Raw genomic sequence first — 20,067 nt, forward strand, 5'->3', positions numbered from 1 at the left:
ACCTATAATCCCAGCTTCTCAGGAGGCTGAGGCAGGAGAATTGCTTGAAACCAGGAGGCAGAGTTTGCAGTGAGCCGATATCGCACCACTGTACTCCAGTCTGGGCAACAGAGTGAGACTCCATCTCAAAACAAACGAACAAAAACAACAACAAAAACCCCAAAACAATAACAACAAAAAAAAATCTAGATTATTTAAAAATAAAAAAGTACACCTGTTATTCGGAGGTCAGATAGTATTGGCTCCTATCTGTCCAAGATTTTAGACACCTTAGGAATAATTATAAAAAAAAAAACAACCTGAAGTGTATACATGAAGTCATGACTGTGGATGGTACTTCTATGTGAGAGTGCACGGCCTGATGATCAGGCCTGGCTGTACTGTCGGAATTCTCAGGGCAGCTTTAAAACTATGCCTGCTTTGGTCCCCACCCTCTGAAGTTCTGATTCACTAGGTCTGGGCATGAGGTTTTGTTTTTTTTTCCTTAAAGTTCCACAGGTTATTCCAACATACCCTATACAGAAAGAGAACTGGGAGGCTATGGTCAAATATGAGGACACCCTAGTGGACACCTTTGGGAGAATAATCTACCTAGGCCGAGACCCCATTCTCTGAGCATTCCACACCTACAAGATGACCCTTTTCTCTCCTAGATCAGTGCTTCTCAACCATGGCTCTATGTCGGAATCCTCTGGGGACTTAAACATATCCCAACAAATTGTGTTTGGCAACACCCCAGATCAGTGAAACCAGAATTTCTGGTAATGAGACACAGGCTTCGGTATCTGTTAAAGCTCCCAGTGTTATCAACTCATAGCCAAGGCTGAGAATTGCTGTGCTAAATTGACAAAGCTGGTTGAACTAGTGGGACATCTGAGCTAACTGATTCATTCCCAAACATTTGGAATTGAGACCCAAAAGCTAACTAGTTTTAGCCTGGAAGGGAAAAGGCAGACAAGGGTCACAGAAGCAGCGTGCATGGAGCTGCAGGGAAAGCTGGCATACATAGCGAGTGAGAATGACAAGCATGCAAGAAAAGAGGCACAAAAAGGGACATGTAATGTGAGGCGGGACAGGGTGTGAGACAACAGCTTTCCATTGGCCGGGTCCAGTCCCACATGAGGCGTGAGGCTCAGTCTCGCCTTGGGAATTCTCCAACTCCCTTGAATGAATCCCTCCCTTTCCATAAACTACCTTGAGTGGGTTTCTGTTTCTTGTGAGCAACAAACGTTAAATCAAACAACAAAAACAGAGACTGTTTCTGTTACAATAGAGATCAACTGAGCTAGCTTTCACATATTTCAGTGTAAAATATAAAGCGCCTGAGTTTAATGTTAGGTTGGTGCAAAAGTAATTGTGTTTTCTGCCATTATAAGTGATGGCCAAAATCACAATTACTTTTGCACTAACCTAATATAACTGATAACCAAAGCAAAGACTAAGAACTTTCTATATACAGGCTGGGCACGGTGGCTCACACCTGTAATCCCAGCACTTTGGGAGGCTGAGGCAGGCGGATCATGACATCAAGAAATCAAGACCATCCTGGCCAACATGGTGAAACCCCGTCTCTACTAAAATACAAAAATTAGCTGGGTGTGGTGGCACACACCTGTAGTCCCAGCTACTCAGGAGGCTGAGGCAGGAGAAGTGCTTGAACCCAAGAGGCAGAGGTTGCAATGAGCCAAGATTGCGCCACCGCATTCCAGCCTGGCGCCTGCTGAAAAAACAAAACCCTTCCGTAAAAAAAAAAAAAAAAAAAAAAAAGAACTTTCTACATACAATTCCCCAGAAGAAAATGCAAAGCTTCTCTGGAATACCTTATGGCATGCCCAAGTCTACCATGTATCTTTCTTTTTTCATATGAGAGTGCCAATTTCTCCATACCTTTGAAAACAAGCAATCTCACATTTTTGCTAAACTGATGAAAAATGACATTTCATCACTATCTTGCTATTGAGGCTGAGTATATTTGTTTTGTTTTTTGATTTTTGAGACAGTCTCACTCTCTCAGCTAGGCTGGAGTGCAGTGGTGTAATCTCGGCTCAGCAACCCCCGCCTCCTGGATTCAAGCGATTCTCCTGCTTCAGCCTCCTGAGTAGCTAGGATTATAGGCGCACAACACCAGGCCCAGATAATTTTTGTATTTTTAGTAAAGACAGGGCTTTGGCTTTGCCATGTTGGTCAGGCTGGTCTCAAACTCCTGACCTCAAGTGATCCGGCTACCTAGGCCTCCCAAACTGCTGAGATTACAGGTGTCACTGCGCCCGGCCAGAGGCTGAGTATATTTGTTCATTGACTACCTTTATTTCTAATAACAATAATCATTAATAACTGAGTGCTTATATGGACCAAGTATAAGCATTATTAGTGCTTTAGACACATCACCTATTTAATCCTCTCAACACTGCCATAAAGTAGGTACTATATTCTTTCCACTTTCAGTAAAGAATGAGTTAAATATCTTGCCCAAAATCACAAAGGTCCATTTTATTTTATTTTATTATTATTTTTTTTTGAGACGGAGTTTCGCTCTTGTTACCCAGGCTGGAGTGCAATGGCGCGATCTCGGCTCACCGCAGCCTCCGCCTCCTGGGTTCAGGCAATTCTCCTGCCTCAGCCTCCTGAGTAGCTGGGATTACAGGCACGTGCCACCATGCCCAGCTGATTTTTTGTATTTTTAGTAGAGACGGGGTTTCACCATGTTGACCAGGATGGTCTCGATCTCTTGACCTTGTGATCCACCCGCCTCGGCCTCCCAAAGTGCTGGGATTACAGGCGTGAGCCACCACGCCCGGCAAAGCTCCATTTTAAACACAGGTAGTCCCATCCCACAACCCAAGCTCTTCACCACTGCATGGAATCACCAGCTTAGAACATTTGTCCAGTTTTTCTGCTGGGCTGTGCATATCTCTTTTTTACTGATTCGTAAGGAGTGTTTCTCTCCCTCTCTCTTTTTTTTTTTTTTTTTTTGAGATGGAGTTTTGCTCATCGTCCAGTCTGGAGTGCAATGGCGCAATCTTGGCTCGCCACAACCTCTGCCTCCCAGCTTCAAGTGATTCTCCTGCCTCAGCATCCTGAGTAGCTGGGATTACAGGCATGCACTACCATGTCCAGCTAATTTTTTTTTTTTTTTGTATTTTTAGTAGAGATGGGGTTTCTCCATGGTCTCCTGACTTCAGGTGATCCACCTGCCTCGGCCTCCTAAAGTGTTGAGATTACAGGCATGAGGCACTGTGCCCGCCCTCTCTCTCTTTTTTTAAGACATGGGATCTCTCACCCAGGCTGGAATGCAGTGGCATGATCATAGCTTGCTGCAGCCTCTAATTATTGACCTCAAGCGATCCTCCCACCCTGGTCCTTTCAAAGTGCTGAAAATTACAGGCGCGAGCCATTCAGCCCAACCCCTCAGCTATATTTTTGACTGTACAGTTGCAAATTGTTAGCAGCTCTCTCACTCTTTTAAGCTCCTCATCCCCTAACACCACATTTTCGCCTGTGCCCATAGCAGGGATGCATTTCTGCCCTGGTCCCCATGGAGAGAATACTGAGCATGGAGGGTTCTGCTCTTCTATCCTTACCATTCACTAGCTCCTCCAGTGGGGGAAGAATTGCTGAAGTGATTGGCTGAAGCTTGAGACAGGTCTGTGGGCCTGACCACGCTACAGTCAGACATGTCCCATGGCTCTCTGGCTCTGGCTTATCCTGTTCCTACATGGGCAGGCAAATTGGCCTCCTCAGAACGGGCCTGGCCATCCTCCACTCCAGCTTCTCTGAACCTACAACTGGCTAGGAGAGGTCAAATTGGGTCCATCCTTGAGTTAAGAGGTAGAAAAGCAGAAAGTTTCTCTGAGGCTTCAGGGCCAAACTGCATTTTCCCCACTTAGTTTACCAGGGAGCAGCATCACATTAGTGGTTCTTGTTCAGTTATCAATAGAATGATGCTAGGTTTCCCCTTTGGTTACTCTATTATTTGTACATAATTTCCTTGATAAGACTCCAATGGAAAAGGGGGCGAGTGCTAGAATTTAGACACCAGAGTTCTAGCCTGAATCCCTTACCATTATATCCTCTAAGATTTTCTTGGCCAGATTGACAAGTTTTATCTATTTTGATGACATTTCAATTGGTTTTATTTTATTACATTCTTTTAATGTACTTTTAGAATGTAAAAGGATTATAAAGTGTATCACATTGTATAAAATCAAAACAAAGGTGTAAATTACATATATAAAGTTAACAGCTTTCCCCTATGTCATCCCCAAGATATCACATTATTAATTTGGTGTGTGTTGCTTCTACATTCTTCTATATGGTCAAACATGTATACACACAAGTGTAAAGTTTTCTCTCAACTTTTAGAAAAATGAGATTCTAGAGCCAAGTCCATGAATGTTTATTTTTTAAATTTTTTTTTTTTTGAGATGGAGTCTTGTTCTTTCACCAGGCTGGACTGCAGTGGCACGATCTCAGCTTACTGCAACCTCGGCCTCCTGGGTTCAAGTGATTCTCCTGCCTCAGCCTCCCAAGTAGCTGAGACGAGACTACAGGCATGCGCCACAATGCCCAGCTAATTTTTTGTATTTTTAGTAGAGACAGGGTTTCACCAAGTTGGCCAGGATGGTCTTGATCTCTTGACCTCGTGATCTACCTGCCTCAGCCTCCCAAAGTGCTGGGATTACAGGCATGAGCCACGACACTTGGTCATGAATGTTTATTAATTTGACAAAATAATGGGCATCCCTCAGGGCAATATGTAGATCCAACTCATTCTTTTAATCTATGCACCAGGATCATCCCAGTGCTGTACACTGTTTCTCTTTCTTGCCACTATTAATTTTTATTTTTTATTTTTTTAGACAGGGCATCACTCTGCCACCCGGGCTAAAGTACAGTGGTGTGATCTTGGCTCCTTGCAACCTTCACCTCCTGGGCTCAAGGGATCCTCCCAGCCTCCCGAGTAGCTGGGACTAGAGGCACCCACCACGGTGCTTGGCTAAATTTCTATATTTTAAAAAATGGAGATGGGCTTTCACCATGCCACCCAGGCTGGTTTCAAACTCCTCAGCTCCGGGGACTACAGACATGAGCCACCACTACTTATTTATATGCCCTTGTATGTTATGTGTTTATGTACTGCTGTGTTTTTTTCTGGAGGCCAATGACCTAACAGTGGGATTTCTGTATTAGAAAGTATGTGCATTTTAAATTTTAGTAGATGCCAACTTACTTTTCAAATAGGCTGTAGCAATTCAGATTCTTACCAGCACTGTGAAAAGGTGTTCATTTTCCCCTACTGTCAACAGCGCTAGAAGCAGTTAGCTTTTTATAAATTTGAAAGGGAAAGATACCACAATTCTCATTTCCCGTAACTACCTGTGAGGTTGAGCATTTTTCCTGTTTATGGATCACTTGCATTTCCTCTCCTATGAATTGGACATGTATACTCTTTGTCCATTGAGTATTAGCTACTATTGTCTGTCGTGTTTTGAAAATATTTTCCCCTGGGCAGGGCTCAGTGGCTCATGCCTGTTATCCCACTATTTTGGGAAAACAAATAGGGAGGATCGCTTGAGCCCAGAAGTTCAAGACCAACCTGGGGAATACAGCGAGATCCTCTCCCTACAAAAAAATAAAAATAAAAATAATTAGCCAGGCAGGGTGGTGCACGCCTGTAATACCGGCAACTTGGGTGAATGAGGTGGAAAATCTCTTGAGCCTGGGAGGTTGAGGCTGCAGTGAGTTGTGATTGTGCCACTGCACTCCAGCCTGTCTGACAGGGCAAGACAGTGTCTCAAAATAAATAAATAAATAAAAATAAGAAAAAGAAACTATTTTCCCCTGTCTTTTGACTTTCTCCATGGCATATCTTTCACAGAGAAATTTATTTGCTGTACTATAGAATCTACCAATCTTTTCCTTAGTTGACTCTGGAATTTATTAATTAGTGTACCTGCCCACCCCCACTACCTCAAGACAAATTTATTGGTCAATTTTCTGATATTGCTTGTGGACTTTCCTTTATAATTAGACATTTGATCTGGAATTCATTTTTATAATATAATATGGATTAGGGGTTCTAAATTTTTCTGCTAGATGAACAATTGTGCCATACAATTAATTTTTTCCCAGTGAATTACAGTTCTATCTTATCACATATTTCACATTTATATATATTAAGGTTGTCTTTGAAATATTCTATTCAGTTCTACCTATCTATCTGGCTATAATGATATCAATTCCAGTATGTTCATTCTAATCTGGTAGGGTAAGTGTTCCTCTGTTTTTCAACATGTTCTTTTCCCCTCTAAGTTATTTTTGGACATTGGTATACATTTCCTCTGAACACTCTGAAGCCAGACAGTATTCCAGTTCTAGCCTGACTTTACCCCTTATATGACTTTGGGCAAGCCACTTAGCACATATGTGGGCTTCAGGTTCCTCATCTTCCCATAAGTTTTGAGATATACTATTTTTTTTCCCAATCAGTTGATTAACTTAAAAAAATTTTTCTTAAAACACAATTTTTATAAATTGGGTTATTTTTTGTTTGTTTGTTTTGGAAGTATTTATTGTTTATTTATTTTTATTATTTTTGTTATTTTTAAGACGGGGTTTCACCATGTTGGTCAGGCTGGTCTTGAACTCCTGACCTCAGGTGATCCGCCCGCCTTGGCCTCCAAAGTGCTTGGATTACAGGCGTGAGCCACCACGCCCGGCCTGGGTTATTTTTAAAAGTGAATTTTCTGTTGAATACAAAGCTCTCTATACTTGTAACACATTGTTTATTATTATTATTTTTTATTTTTTTATTTTTTTTGAGACGGAGTTTCACTCATGTTACCCAGGCTGGAGTGCAATGGCGCGATCTCGGCTCACCGCAACCTCCGCCTCCTGGGTTCAGGCAATTTTCCTGCCTCAGCCTCCTGAGTAGCTGGGATTACAGGCACGCACCACCATGCCAAGCTAATTTTTTTGTATTTTTAGTAGAGACGGGGTTTCACCATGTTGACCAGGATGGTCTCGATCTCTTGACCTCGTGATCCACCTGCCTCGGCCTCCCAAAGTGCTGGGATTACAGGCTTGAGCCACCACGCCCGGCTATTTTCTTTTTTTAAGACGGGATCTCACTCTGGCACCCAGCCTGAAGTACAGTGGCTCGATCTAGGCTCACTGCAAGCCACTGCCTCCTGGGCTCAAGCGATCCTCCTGCCTCAGCCTCCTAAGCAGCTGAGAAGACAGGCAGATGCCACCACACCTGGCTAATTTTTTATATTTTGATAGAGGTGGGGTTTCACCATGTTGCCCAGGCTGATCTCAAACTCCTAGACTCAAGTGGTCTGCCAGCCTCAGCTTCCCAAAGTGCTGGGATTACAGGTGTGAACAAACTGTAATTTTCTAATTCTCTATATCCTTTGTCTATTTCACTTAACAATTTCCAACATATGAACCAAATTCCCCCAACATTTAAAAAAAGTTTTTGCTTTCTATTTAAATGCTATATTATTAGACATGTAAAGACTTTTTATTCTCAGTGGGTTGTACTTATTTTTGAGACAGAGTCTTGCTCTATCACCCAGGCAGTGGCATAATCTCGGCTCACTGCAACCTCCACCTCCCAGGCTCAAGCCATTCTCCTGTCTCAGCCTCCCAAGTAGTTGGGATTACAGGCATACGCCATCACACCTGGCTAATTTTTGTATTTCAAGTAGAGACAAGGTTTCACCATGTTGGCCAGGCTGGTCTTGAACTCCTGACCTCAAATGATCTGCCCGCCTTGGCCTCCCAAAGTGCTGGGATTACAGGTGTGAGCCACTGCACCTAGCCTGTAACTGAGATAACAGGAGTGAGCCACTGTGCCTGGCCTGTATGTTTAACAGGCCATAATGTTAATGTAAAATATTATAATGTAATATATTACAAAATAATGTAAAATATTTCCTTTTGTTTCAGTATTTTTGCCTTGAGTTTTATCTGATGTTAATATTATCATGCCTGACTTCTTCTCTATAAAAAGAGCTGCTTCTTATTGTTACTATATGTCTAGTGCTTCTTCATTCATTCCTTTTTGCTTATTCTTCTTTTTGAAGTTATACTAAGATTTAATTTTTATTGTTAGCTTTTTTATTAACTTTTTTAGTAGGTAATACATACACAAGGTCCAAATTTTGAAAGGCACAAAAGCAATTACACTACAAATTAGGACCCCTACATCCCAGTTCCTTTCCCCAGAGAAATCAATGTTATCAATTTCCTGTGTATCCCTTCCACACACAACCATATGTAGGTGTACATATGTATATGCATACGCCTTTTTTTTTAAACACAGGTGATAGTTTACTCTTCTACATATTTTTTCCACTCAATATTTATTTTAAAATGTTCCATATCAGTACACAAAAAGCTAGCTCATTCTTTTAACAGTTGCATGGATGTAACATAATTTATTCAATAATTTCCTTAATATTTTCATATTTTTCTCTTACAAATAATGCTAAAACGAACATCCTTGCACTTTAGTCATTTCAACTATGTGAGTATAGCTGCAGGACGAATTACCCCTAGCAGAACTACCAGGTGGAAAATAATACCAATTTAAATTTTGATAGCAACTGCTCAATAAAGCTACACACACGTACACACGTACACACACACACACACACACACACACACACAGAGTATATCACCAACGTTTTTGATTCTTCCTAATCTAGCTGAAACTCCATTATGTTTTTTTTCTTATGAGGTTCAGTTTGTCATATGTCCAAGAATCATTTACATATGCTTTCTGGAAACGGTTCATATCTGTTTCTCCTTTTCTACTGGGTGACTGGCCTCCTGGAGATTTGTAGATCTTTATATGCAGTTATTAAGTAACTTGTTCTTTGTCTCGCACGTTACATGTATTTTTTCAGTTTGTCACTTATCTTTTGACTTTGCTGGGTTGGCTGGTTTTGTTACAGAGATTTTTACATAGTTTACTACTACTTTTATAGCTTTCTTACACCAAGACTCTCCCATGTTTTATAGTTGTATGTTTACATTTTCCATTTATCTGGAATTATGATACAAAGTTTAAGGTGGAGATTCAATTTTTTTTTCTGGTTTCAATACCAATTATTTAAATATATTTTTTCTTCATTTCATATCACCTTGAACAGAGACTACATTACTTTTTGTATTCTGAGTTCATTTCTGGACTCTCTTCTATTTATGCATCAGGTCTTACAGTATCAAACGATCTTATTTATATCTTTGCATTATGTTTTAGTATCTGGTGGGTGGTTCCCCACCTCCCTTATTAGTCTACCTTTTCAGAAGTTTTCTGACAATGTGTGCATGTTTGTAAAATGTGTCTGTAGAAACAATCAGTTTGCCTGGTTTTAAAACACTATTATAAAAAATCTGGAGTATTTTTGGTCAGGAATGGTGGCTTATGCCTGTAATCCCAGCATTTTGGGTGAGGCAGGCTGGAGGGCTGTTTAAGGCCAGGAGCTCAAGACCAGTCTGAGCAACACAATGAGACACCCATTGATTAAGCCCAGGAGTCTGAGGTTGCAGTGAGCTATACTCACCACTGCACTCTAGCTTGGGTGACAGAGTGAGACCCTATCTCCAAAAAAAAAAAAAAAAAAAAAAAAAAAACCAAACAAACAAACAAAAAAAACAACCGTGATATTTTAAACAGGGATAACATTAAGTTTAGGGACACTGACATCTTTAGGACACCAAGCTTTACTATCCAAGAAAAGAGAATACCTTTCCATTTTCCAAGTCTTGTTTTGTGTTCCCCATCATTATTATTTCTATATAAACCTTATAGATGCCTAAGCATATGCCCAAGTATTTACAGCGGCCCAACCTGCAGTGGTTGTACATTCCTAGACATTGCTCCATGGCCTTCTGTAATCAAATGTAGCTAGCCTAATTTCCTTTCCCCCTCTTAAAGACAACTTGATTATTTTGCCTGGGTGTCCAAATAATTCTTTCTTCATCCTTAAAACATAGAAATTTTCCCAGGAATTCCAGGCTCTGTGGCTCATGCCTATAGTCCCAGCACTTTAGGAGGCTGAGGCTGCTGGACCGCTTGAGCCCACAGTTTGAGACCAGCCTAGGCAACATGGCAAAACCCTGCCTCTACAAGAAATACAAAAATTAACTGGGTGTGGTGGTGTGCACCTGTAGTCCCAGCTAATCGGGAGGCAGAGGTGGGACAACTGATTAAGCCTAGGAGGTCAAGAGTGCAGTGAACTGGGATAATGCTTCTGCACCCAGCCTGGGCAACAGAGTGAGACACTGTCTCAAAACAAAACAACACAACACACAAAAAATAAAACTAAAAAAAAAAAAAAGAAATTTTCCTAGGAAATGTTTCAGTGCCAACTGTTCTGTGCCAATTTTTGACACACAATTTAAACTTATCACTTCAAATCTTTATTTCTAAGTTTTTCTCTAACCATAGATTTGAGTTTGTTTCATTTCTTTGGTCCTCTTCTTCAGGGACACCAATTATACTTAAGTCAGGTCTCTTTTATATTTTGCATCTATTATATTCTGATTGTTTTCTTCGATTTCATTTTTCAATCTGTCCTCCCTATCCTTTACTGTTTTCAGCACTGTGTGTTCATCTTTTTTTTTCTTTTCTTTCCTTCCTTCCCTCCCTCCCTCCCTCCTCCCCTTCCCATTCTCCCTACTCTCCCCTCCCTCCCTCCTTCCTTCCTTCTCATTTCATCGCCCAGGCTGGAGTGCAGTGGCATGATCTCAGCTTACTGCCACCTCCTCTTCCCAGTTTCGAGTCTCCTGCCTCAGTGTCCTGCAGAGCTGTGATTACAGGAGTGAACCACTGTCCCCAGACTTTATTCTGTTTCCAATATGGCTTTTAATTATGTGATAATTTTAGTTTTCTCTTCCACTACTTTCCTGTGCTCTGCCAGCTGATGTTACATTTTCTCTTTACCATGCCTTATTTTACCCAGCCTCCTGTATCTCTGCTTGAAATTCTCTATTTCCTCAGGTTCTTTGACTGCTCAGTGGTAGGACTGGCTATTATTTTTCAACTAAGCTAAAAACATCTTTTTAGTATGGGTACTTTACCTGCCATTTATTTTCCATTTTCCCCCCACCCTTTTTTATAGTATCTTTTTACAGCTGCTGTGCTGATTCCATTTGGGGCTTGGGGAAGCTCCTGATGCCAGCCTGTGTACCTTCTTCTCACTGTCCCAAAAAGGAGTGACTCTGCCCATCAAAATCCTATTCGGAGAACTTCGTTCTTCTGAGTCTGGAATCTGCAGCCCACAGGTATTTCTCAGCATCTTTCTAGACCAATTTGCTCTTCATTATACTGCTGTCCTTCCTTATATATTATGGGCACATAAGGAAGAATTGTATATGACTTTCATCATCTTACTGTTGACATTTAGATCTTTTTCTCTCTACCTTTTTCTCTATAGTCTTCCCTGACCCTTGCTAAACCTCTTCTATCTCCTACCTCCACTGCCCTTCTGCACCATAGTTTCGCAACTCTTTACTCCAACATATGACACAAATCCCCCTAAAGAGAAAAGGCTGTGAAGCAAGATCATTTTTACTCATTATTGAACTGTGAATATTACTATGCCTGATGTTTCCTAATAAGCAAACATAAAATACTCCTTGAAGGGATGATCGCATTTTCACTTTTACTACCTTCATGAATAACAACATAAATTACACATTATTTATACCATATATATATATCTCTCTCTCTGAAAGTCTCATGTCTACCTTGTTAGTATAAGCTGCTTGAGGGAAGAAACTGTGTATTCTACTTCATTTATTTTTGAGACGGAGTTTCACTCTTGCCCAGTATGGAGTGTTAAGGGTGTGATCTCAGCTCATAGCAACCTCCATTACCCCGGTTCAAGCAATTCTCCTGCCTCACCCTCCAGAGTAGCTGAGATTATAGGCATACACCACCACACCTGGCTAATATTGTATTTTTAGTAGAGACAACCAGCCTGTTGGTCAGGCTGGTCTTGAAATCACAACCTCAGGTGATCCTCCTGCCTCTACCTCCCAAAGTGTTGGGATTACAGGCATGAGCCACCGCGCCCGGCTGTATTTCATTTTAATATACACAGTGCTAGTGCAGAAGATGAAGGTGAATGTGTGTGTGTATATGTAATTTTTAAAATAAACTCCCAAGTTATTCAAATCAACATAATACTCTAGTCACTGGAACATTTTCCCACAATTGTTAATAAAACAAAAATCGGCTAACACAATATTCTGAGACTATATACTAGCTTTTCTTGGTCTTTTCTATTTGTTCTCTCTCCAAGCTTCTTCCTGACTGATTACCGAGGACCACTGCCTGCAGGTACCCGAGTCCTGCCCTATTAACCTTTAAGATGAATTCTGGCACAGCACATCTTTGGCTCGTGGGTCAGAGGCTGACCAGAGAGTTCTGGCAGCAAGACCTTAGGCAAGCCAGGCTACCTACAGAGCACAGATTCGTTCCTTGTTCAAGTGACAGCATCTCCAATAATTCTATATGAACAAGATTAGGACAAATAGCAATAAAGCAGCAGGTGTTAAAAAGGCATTATCACTTTTATCCAGTGGTTGCAAAGGGGAATGAGTTCTCTGTCTAGAAAAAGGATGAAGTTAAAACCTGAAGAGTTTTATGTCTTAAATTCCCCTGCTGACAGTCTTGACAGGGACTGGTGGAACAATGCAAAATTCTAAATATCTATCAAAAGTACTGATGTGCACTAAAACACATTGTCTCTACTCCTGCCAATCTCACACCTACTAACAAAGCCACAGACAGTTTCCCAGTATCATCGCTGTGCCTAAAACACATGAGTATGTGTTCAATACACATTGGCTGAGTTAATGAGCAAATGAATGATAACCCTAAATGGCTATTACAAATACCAGGATGAAAAATTAAATACCAGAGTTGAAATAATTATGCAACAAATATAAAAAATAATTGTATTAAAAATCTCAGAGGAATCAAAACAGGCTAACGAGGCAAGCATCCATCCCACATGTATCAAGTACTAGGTGGTCATGCCACCCAGACTACCAGGATTCTCCAAAGAACATCATATAGACCCTCAGAACCTCAAAAATATTCTCTGGATGCTAAATCTTTGAGCACAAGTAGTCAGTTAGTTAAATATTGGGGCAAACTTAATCCCAATCACAACTTTACTCAAAACCAACCCTGAAACATGCACTTAAGTGGAATAGAAGCTCAGGAACTGCTACCCATCTTTTCCTAATAAAAGAAGGGAAATAACACCTGGGCCTAAAGACCAACGACATTGTCAAAACAGAGGAGAAATGCCAAGTTCTTTTATCTGATTTACTGTAGGTGACCACTAGTGTGTCTGTCACCTATCTGCAAGTCTGTTAACTTCAGGGGTGGAGCCCAGGCATGTGCAGGTCCCTCAGGGGATTCTCACACACTAAAATTTAGAGAACCTGTTGCTCTAAACACCAATCTTGCTTTATTCCTCAAGAGACCACAAAAAAAGAAGGTAGAAAGATAATAGCCAATAATGAGGCTTTTTTTTTTTTTTTTTTTTTTTGAGACAGGATCTGGCTCTGTTGCCCAGGTTGAAGTGCAGTGATATGATCTTGGTTCACTGCAACCTCTGCCTGCTGGGCTCAAATCCTCCTCCTACCTCAGCCTCCCAAGCAGCTGGGGCTACAGGCGCACACCATCATGCCCAGCTAATTTTTTAATGTTTCTGTAGAGTCAGGGTTTCTCCATGTTGGTATCAAACTCCTGGACTCAAGTGATCCTCCCATCTCAGCCTTCCAAAGTGCTAGGATTACAGGTGTGAGCCACCATGCCCAGCCCTATAATGGGGCTTTTTATTACAGGTGTAGTTGATAGAATCTGTTTCTTTACTTGACAACGGTTCCCAAATTTATTCACATGAAGGAACACCTGGAATTCAATTTCCTAAAATGTTAATAGACTTAATTCTATTAATCAACTAGGAAGAATTAGGAAAACATGATTATGTTAATACCAAATTTTAAAAATTATAACCATGTTTTTTTAGTGAATGTCTCCACACTAAACAGATGAACATTTCTAGCCTTTTTCATCAATGTTAATTTGCTGTGCCCATTTACTTTGTCCTCTGCTGGCAATCACTATCCATGGCAAGCAGGAACCGATGGTCTAAAAATTCCAACCAATAATTCTAAAGTTCCTTCAAATTATGAAGTCGGCTACCTCTCTGGCAGGGTTTCTCACAAACTTAGCCTGAGAATCACTGCTTTAAGGCAGGATTTGCTGCCCACCAGCTACTAGACACAATCCTCTCTCGCAGGGTTTCTTAACTTGGGGTCTGTGAACTTGAATTGGAAAAGTATCATATTTCCATTAATCTCTAGCTAATTTTTTGTTTCAATTACAAATCGGGTTAGCTACTCACCGTGGCATGAATATCTGTGACTTTGCCAGCAATAGAAATATTTTTTCCCATCACGGAGCCATTGTTAAACGTCTTGAAAACCTGGTAACCCTTGTCACCACTTCAAAATTATGTTAACAATTACACTGGATAGTATAAATCAATGAGTTAATTTATTAAAAGTACATATGACTACATCACCACTTTTTAAAAAAATGTTTATATCTGTAGTGCAACATAAGTGGTTTCTTTTGTAACCCTATCTGTTTCATGCATTTGAAAACAGAGCTGTGAGAAGGGGTCTATTGGTATCAGACGACCACTGGCTACATCGCGTGAGTTAAGATACAGTTAATTGCTTATGCTGTCGATACTGGCATTATTAGTTTGCATTTCACTACTAAGCCACGCTACCTTTGCGCCTGGCACAGAGGAAGCATCAGACAGTTGCTAAACGAAAGGACAAACTTTGGGGCAGAGTTTCCGCAACAGCAGTTTGACACCAATTAATGCACTGATTCTACCAGCAGCCTAACTATGGCTCAGTTTCTCCTCTCTGGGAAATGGGGCTATTGCTTACCCAATGACCCTGGAAAAACTTAGAAGAAAAAAACATTAATTTGTGTGAAAAGACTCAAGCCCTTTGAAAGACATGCTTTTTTTTTTTTTATGTGTATCCTTAAACAATAGTTCTAGTGGTCTTAATTTTACTAACCCAGTGTCCACATCAGAACCTTGAATCCCATTCCCAGTTCTGCTGTCCACTATGGGTCATAAGGAAGAAAGAAGCATCAGAGAAAGCAAATAAAGTGGGTGGACTTAAAGATCAGTGCATATTCCTTGAGATTTGTTTATAAATTGTTCATGTATGTGTAATGTACGGACAGTGAGAGTCCATCGCTTTCATCAGCTTCTCAAAGGGGACTCCAAAGACAACCTACTCCAGAGACATAAATGTGCTCCTGAAAAACTGTAAACAAACTCTGAAATGTTCAAAAAAAATTTTTTTTAAAGACCTTCACATGTAAACCAGAATCCCTTTCCTACAACAAACTGTGGGTCACAGAAAATAAAACAGGCCTGTGCAACACCTCACAGCTAGTCAATAACCACACGGGACCCACTCCTAGACCACCTGGCTTTTTTCCCTCTGCATCAGCCTTGTCACTGAACACAGTTTTATTCTTCTTAAATCTGATGTTCATGGCACAGCGCAGGAGTAGTGGCTTTAAGTATCACTAGTCACGGCTTTCAGTGGCTCTGATCGCTATCATTCACAACTGTAACTGAATAAAAGGAAGAGAGAACGGAAAGAAAATTCTTGCCACTTATTCAACTTTCAAAAATAAGTTAACGTTGCAATGCCAGTTTAAAAGCTCCTCTCTACACCGTGCTTCTATAAAGTATTCCCAGATTGATGGATGTCCAGCAAGACTTACTACTACAAGTTACACAACTGTACTAGCATCAAACAAACTAAGAGATAAGGCCCTGTCATCCTTCTCTGTTCAGCCAACAATGGCGGGATCATGCCACAGGCCAAGATTTCCAAAGAGATTGCTTTAGAGAGAATGCGTATCAGGAAGCAAGAACAACAGTAATTTTGGCAGAAGAGCTAGGATCCATGAGTATCCGGGGGTGGGAGTAAGGGGCGGGGAAGCCTGTACAATAAATCGCCTTAATAGAAATCTAGTGTGGACAGGAGTGCACCACCACCAATGGAAGCGCCCGCATTTTCTTTCACAGATATCACTCACTCTTTCCTTCCCCGCCCACCAACGAAAGCAATGCCGCAGGAGTGGAGGGCACGGGAGGAATAAACGGCGTGGTTTTGAGACCTGTTTCCACCACGAAATAGCTGCCTGACCCAGGCAAGTTACAAAACCGTGCCTCAGTTGCCCCACTACACTGTCGACTACACAATAATGCTGCCTGGATTCAATGACAGACAACGAGTACGAAACCTTCAGCACAGGGCGAGACAGAGGAACCGCTCCGTGCCTCTAAGGCAAGTCCGTAAGAGGGTTCTGGGGCCTGGGCTCCGGCCCGGAAAGGGCGCTCCCAGGGCCCGCTCCCCGCCAGCTGGGTTCCGAGCCCCTGCCCGGCCCACCTTGTTGTTGTACTCCTCCACGAAGCTGCCCAGAGCCAAGCGAAAGCGCTTATCGGGCCGCACACTCCAGTTCATCGCGTAGACGGTCCAGGGCGCTTCATACTTGTAGATCTCCTTCCGTTTGCCGTGCAGGGACATGGTGGCGGCGGGGCCGCAGTGCGGGCCGGGTCAACAGCTGGCTGCGGCGTGCGGGGTGCGAGTCGGGCGGGGAGCCGGGCCTGAGACCGATGGGTCCAAAGGGAGGAGGGGAGGAGGCGGTCAGGAACGGCCTACCCCCGGAAGCGGAGCTGCGGCGACAGACAACGACGACGGCCGAGCCCGACCCCTAGTTTCAAACCAGTTTGGACACCGACGACAACCACCTTCCGTTTTGGGACGCTGCCCCGCCCTCTCGGAACGGAAGCCACGGGACCCCCGCAGCGGCACCAGCAATTGGCTACCTCACACGTCCTTTCGAAAGGGTTCTTTCTTCTCATTGGTTGTTGCAGCCGTAGCGTCTGAAATCTCTTCACTACTGGGTTAAATGTTTGTCATTGCGCCCCGCCCAACTCTCGGAGGCTGGGGCTTTGGCAGCCCCAAAGGTCATTGGCTGGCCAAGCTGTCAGTCTGGCAGATAACGGCGCAGTGCTTGCGGTGGGGAGTGAGTGACCAGCGTGCGCAGGGTAGCGGGCCTCCAAGTTCTAGGCCAAGTCTCTGAGAGCGAAACCGTCTGTGACCTGAGCCGACTTCCCCTCTGCTGCCGCTGTTCTGAGCGGCCTCTTCACGCTGTCGAGTAAAAGTACAATTCTGTCTTAGTGAAGACATTCTGAATGTTACGGGACCGAGCCCCGCGGCCTGGCAGCCTGGTCAGTGCCCAGCGGGAACCACCTTCCCGCACCTTCTCGTCCCGAGGCCCCTTTAACCCGAAAGCTGCTCTCTTCGTACCCCAGGGACGGGCTTCGGGCGTGCAGATGCGCCAAGGGCCTGGCCAGCTTGAGTCAGGCCCTCCGGCGCTTTCCTGTAGGATCTAGAAATGTCCCCGAATTCTAGGGTAGGCATCAACCAGCCCAGCTTGGTTATGTTTTTGTTGGTTCCTATCCTGTCCACTTCCCGCCGTGGATCCCAACGCAAATGCTAATCCAGCCCCAAAGGTATCTGTGCTTGTGTGTTTGAGAGGGAGAAGGGCCTGAGACCAAGTAACACCTTTATATAAATGGTTTCCAATTCCTAGCTTTCATCAAAATTGAAGGAGGTTTGTATCGAATTGTGGGACAACAATTTTTTTTTTTTTTTTTTAAAGACAGGTTCTCGCCCTGTCACCCAGGCTGGAGTGCACTGGTGTGATAAGGGCTGTATCCTCCACAGCCTAGGCTCAAACGATTCCCTGACTTTAGCCCCCGGAGTAGCTAGAACCACAGACGTTCGTCCCCACAACTAGCTATTTTTAAATTATTATTTGTAGGGATGAGATCTCTCCATGTTGCCCAGGCTGGTCTCGAACTCCTGGGCTAAAGCGGTCCTCCCACATCAGCATCCCAAAGTGCTGGGATTACAGGCTTGAGCCACCATTCTGGCCACTAAATATAATTTTTAATGGTAACTGTGATTTTAACAGACAATTCAAAGACTTGAGGGACAATGCTATATAAGATAACCCCTTTTAGTCCTATCTTCTTATGTGAATCAATTTTGTCGGCACTTCAAAAAGGAAAGAAATGCTTTTTGTTTTGTTTTGTTTTTCCTGAGATGGAAACTTTTTTTTTTTTTTTTTTTTTTTTGAGATGGAGTCTTGCTCTGTTGGCCAGGCTGGAGTGCAGTGGCCTGATCTCTGCTCACCTCAACCTCCACCTCCTAGGTTGAAGCTATTTTCCTGCCTCACCCTCCTGAGTAACTGGGATTATAGGGGTATAGCACTCCCAGCTAATTTTTAGTAGAAATGGGGTTTCACCATGTTGGCCATGCTGGTGTCAAACTCCTGACCTAAAATGATGATGGCCTCAGCCTCCCAAAGTGTTGGGATTACAGGTGTGATCCACCGCACTCGGCCAATAAATCCCTTTTATTTATTTATTTATTTATTGTTTTGAGATGGAGTCTCACTGTGTCACCCAGGCTGGAGTGCAGTGGCATGATCTCGGCTCACTGCAAACTCCACTTTTGGGGTTCAAGTGATTCTCCGGCCTCAGCCTCCTGAATAGCTAGGATTACAGGTGCCCACCACCACGCCCAGATAAAGGAAATCCCCTTTAAAGAGGAAAGTTTATTTATTTATTTTTTTGAGACAGTTTGTTCTTGTTGCCCAGGCTGAACTACAGTGGCGCGATCTCGGCTCACTGCAACCTCTGCCTCCTGGGCTCAAGTGATTCTCCTGCCTTAGCCTCCCAAGTAGCTGGGATTACAAGTATGCACCACCATGTCCAGCTAATTTTGTATTTTTAGTAGAGATGGGATTTCTCCATGTTGGTCTGGCTGGTCAAGAACGCCTAACCTCAGGTGTGATCCGCCTGCCTTGGCCTCCCAAAGTGTTGGGATTACAGGCGTGAGCCACCGCACCCAGCTGAAAGTTTAATTTTTAAAAAGGAAAGAAAAGTACAAAACTTACAGTACCTTGTCTTATTCTAATAAAAATAATGATATTCATTCACAGATATAGGAACTAATAGGGGAGGAAATTTTCTCTTTTATGAGACACAGTTCCAAAAAAATTTGAGTTTTTATTAGAAAATTGAATATATATGTTGTTTTGAACAACTGTACTACTAATAGGTGTAACCCTTAAAGCCTTATAAAGGTTACAAAAAATGAATTTGTACACATTTGTTTTGAGTCAGGATCTTGCTTTGTTGCCCAGGAGGTAGTGCAGTGGTGCGAGCACTGCTTATTGCAGCCTTGACCTCCTGGGCTCAAGCGATCCTCCTGCCTCCTTTTATTTTTTGTAGAGACAGGGTTTCACCATGTTGGCCAGGCTGGGGTCAACTGGTCCTCCCACTTTGGCCTCCCAAAGCGCTGGGATTATAGGAATCAGCCGCCCTGTGTCTGACCTACTTATTTATTTATTTTTTTTGAGACAGAGTCTCGCAGTGTTTCCTGGGCTGGAGTGCAGTGGCACCATCTCAGCTCACTACAACCCCCGTCTCCCGGGTTCAAGTGATTCTCCTGCCTCAACCTCCCAAGTAGCTGCGATTACAAGGCACCTGCCACCATGCCTAGCTCATTATTTTGTATTTTTAGTAGAGACGGGGTTTCACTATGTTGACCAGGCTGGTCTTCAACTGCTGATCATGTGATCTGCCCGCCTCAGCCTCCCAAAGTGCTGGGATTACAGGCATGAGCCACCTGGCCTTTTTTTTGTTTTTGTTTTTTGTTTTAAGACACTGAGTCTTGCTCTGTCACCCAGGCTGGAGTACAGTTGCATGAACCTGGCTTACTGCAGCCTTGACCTCCTAGGTTCAAGTGACCCTCCCACCCACCTACCCAAGCCTCCCACCAAGCCCTGTAGTACCTGGGACTACAGGTGTACATCACAATGCCTGGTTAATTACAAAAAATTTTTTTTTT

General features: G+C 42.8%; 1 protein-coding gene across 1 annotated transcript in view; it reads right to left on the reverse strand.

Moving 5' to 3' along the window:
* Positions 1–16,923, reverse strand: part of DCAF7 (DDB1 and CUL4 associated factor 7) — a 37,763-nt gene extending 20,840 nt beyond the window's left edge. Inside the window, exon 1 of the mRNA XM_032266001.1 lies at positions 16,531–16,923. Coding sequence (XP_032121892.1) covers positions 16,531–16,668 — 138 coding nt within the window. The 5' untranslated portion in view covers positions 16,669–16,923. The remainder of the gene's footprint in view (positions 1–16,530) is intronic.
* Between the last annotated feature and the right edge of the window lie 3,144 nt (positions 16,924–20,067).

This window comes from Sapajus apella, unplaced genomic scaffold, assembly GCF_009761245.1.
Source record: "Sapajus apella isolate SASKATOON/1434 unplaced genomic scaffold, GSC_monkey_1.0 scaffold153, whole genome shotgun sequence".
Lineage (NCBI taxonomy): Eukaryota > Metazoa > Chordata > Mammalia > Primates > Cebidae > Sapajus > Sapajus apella.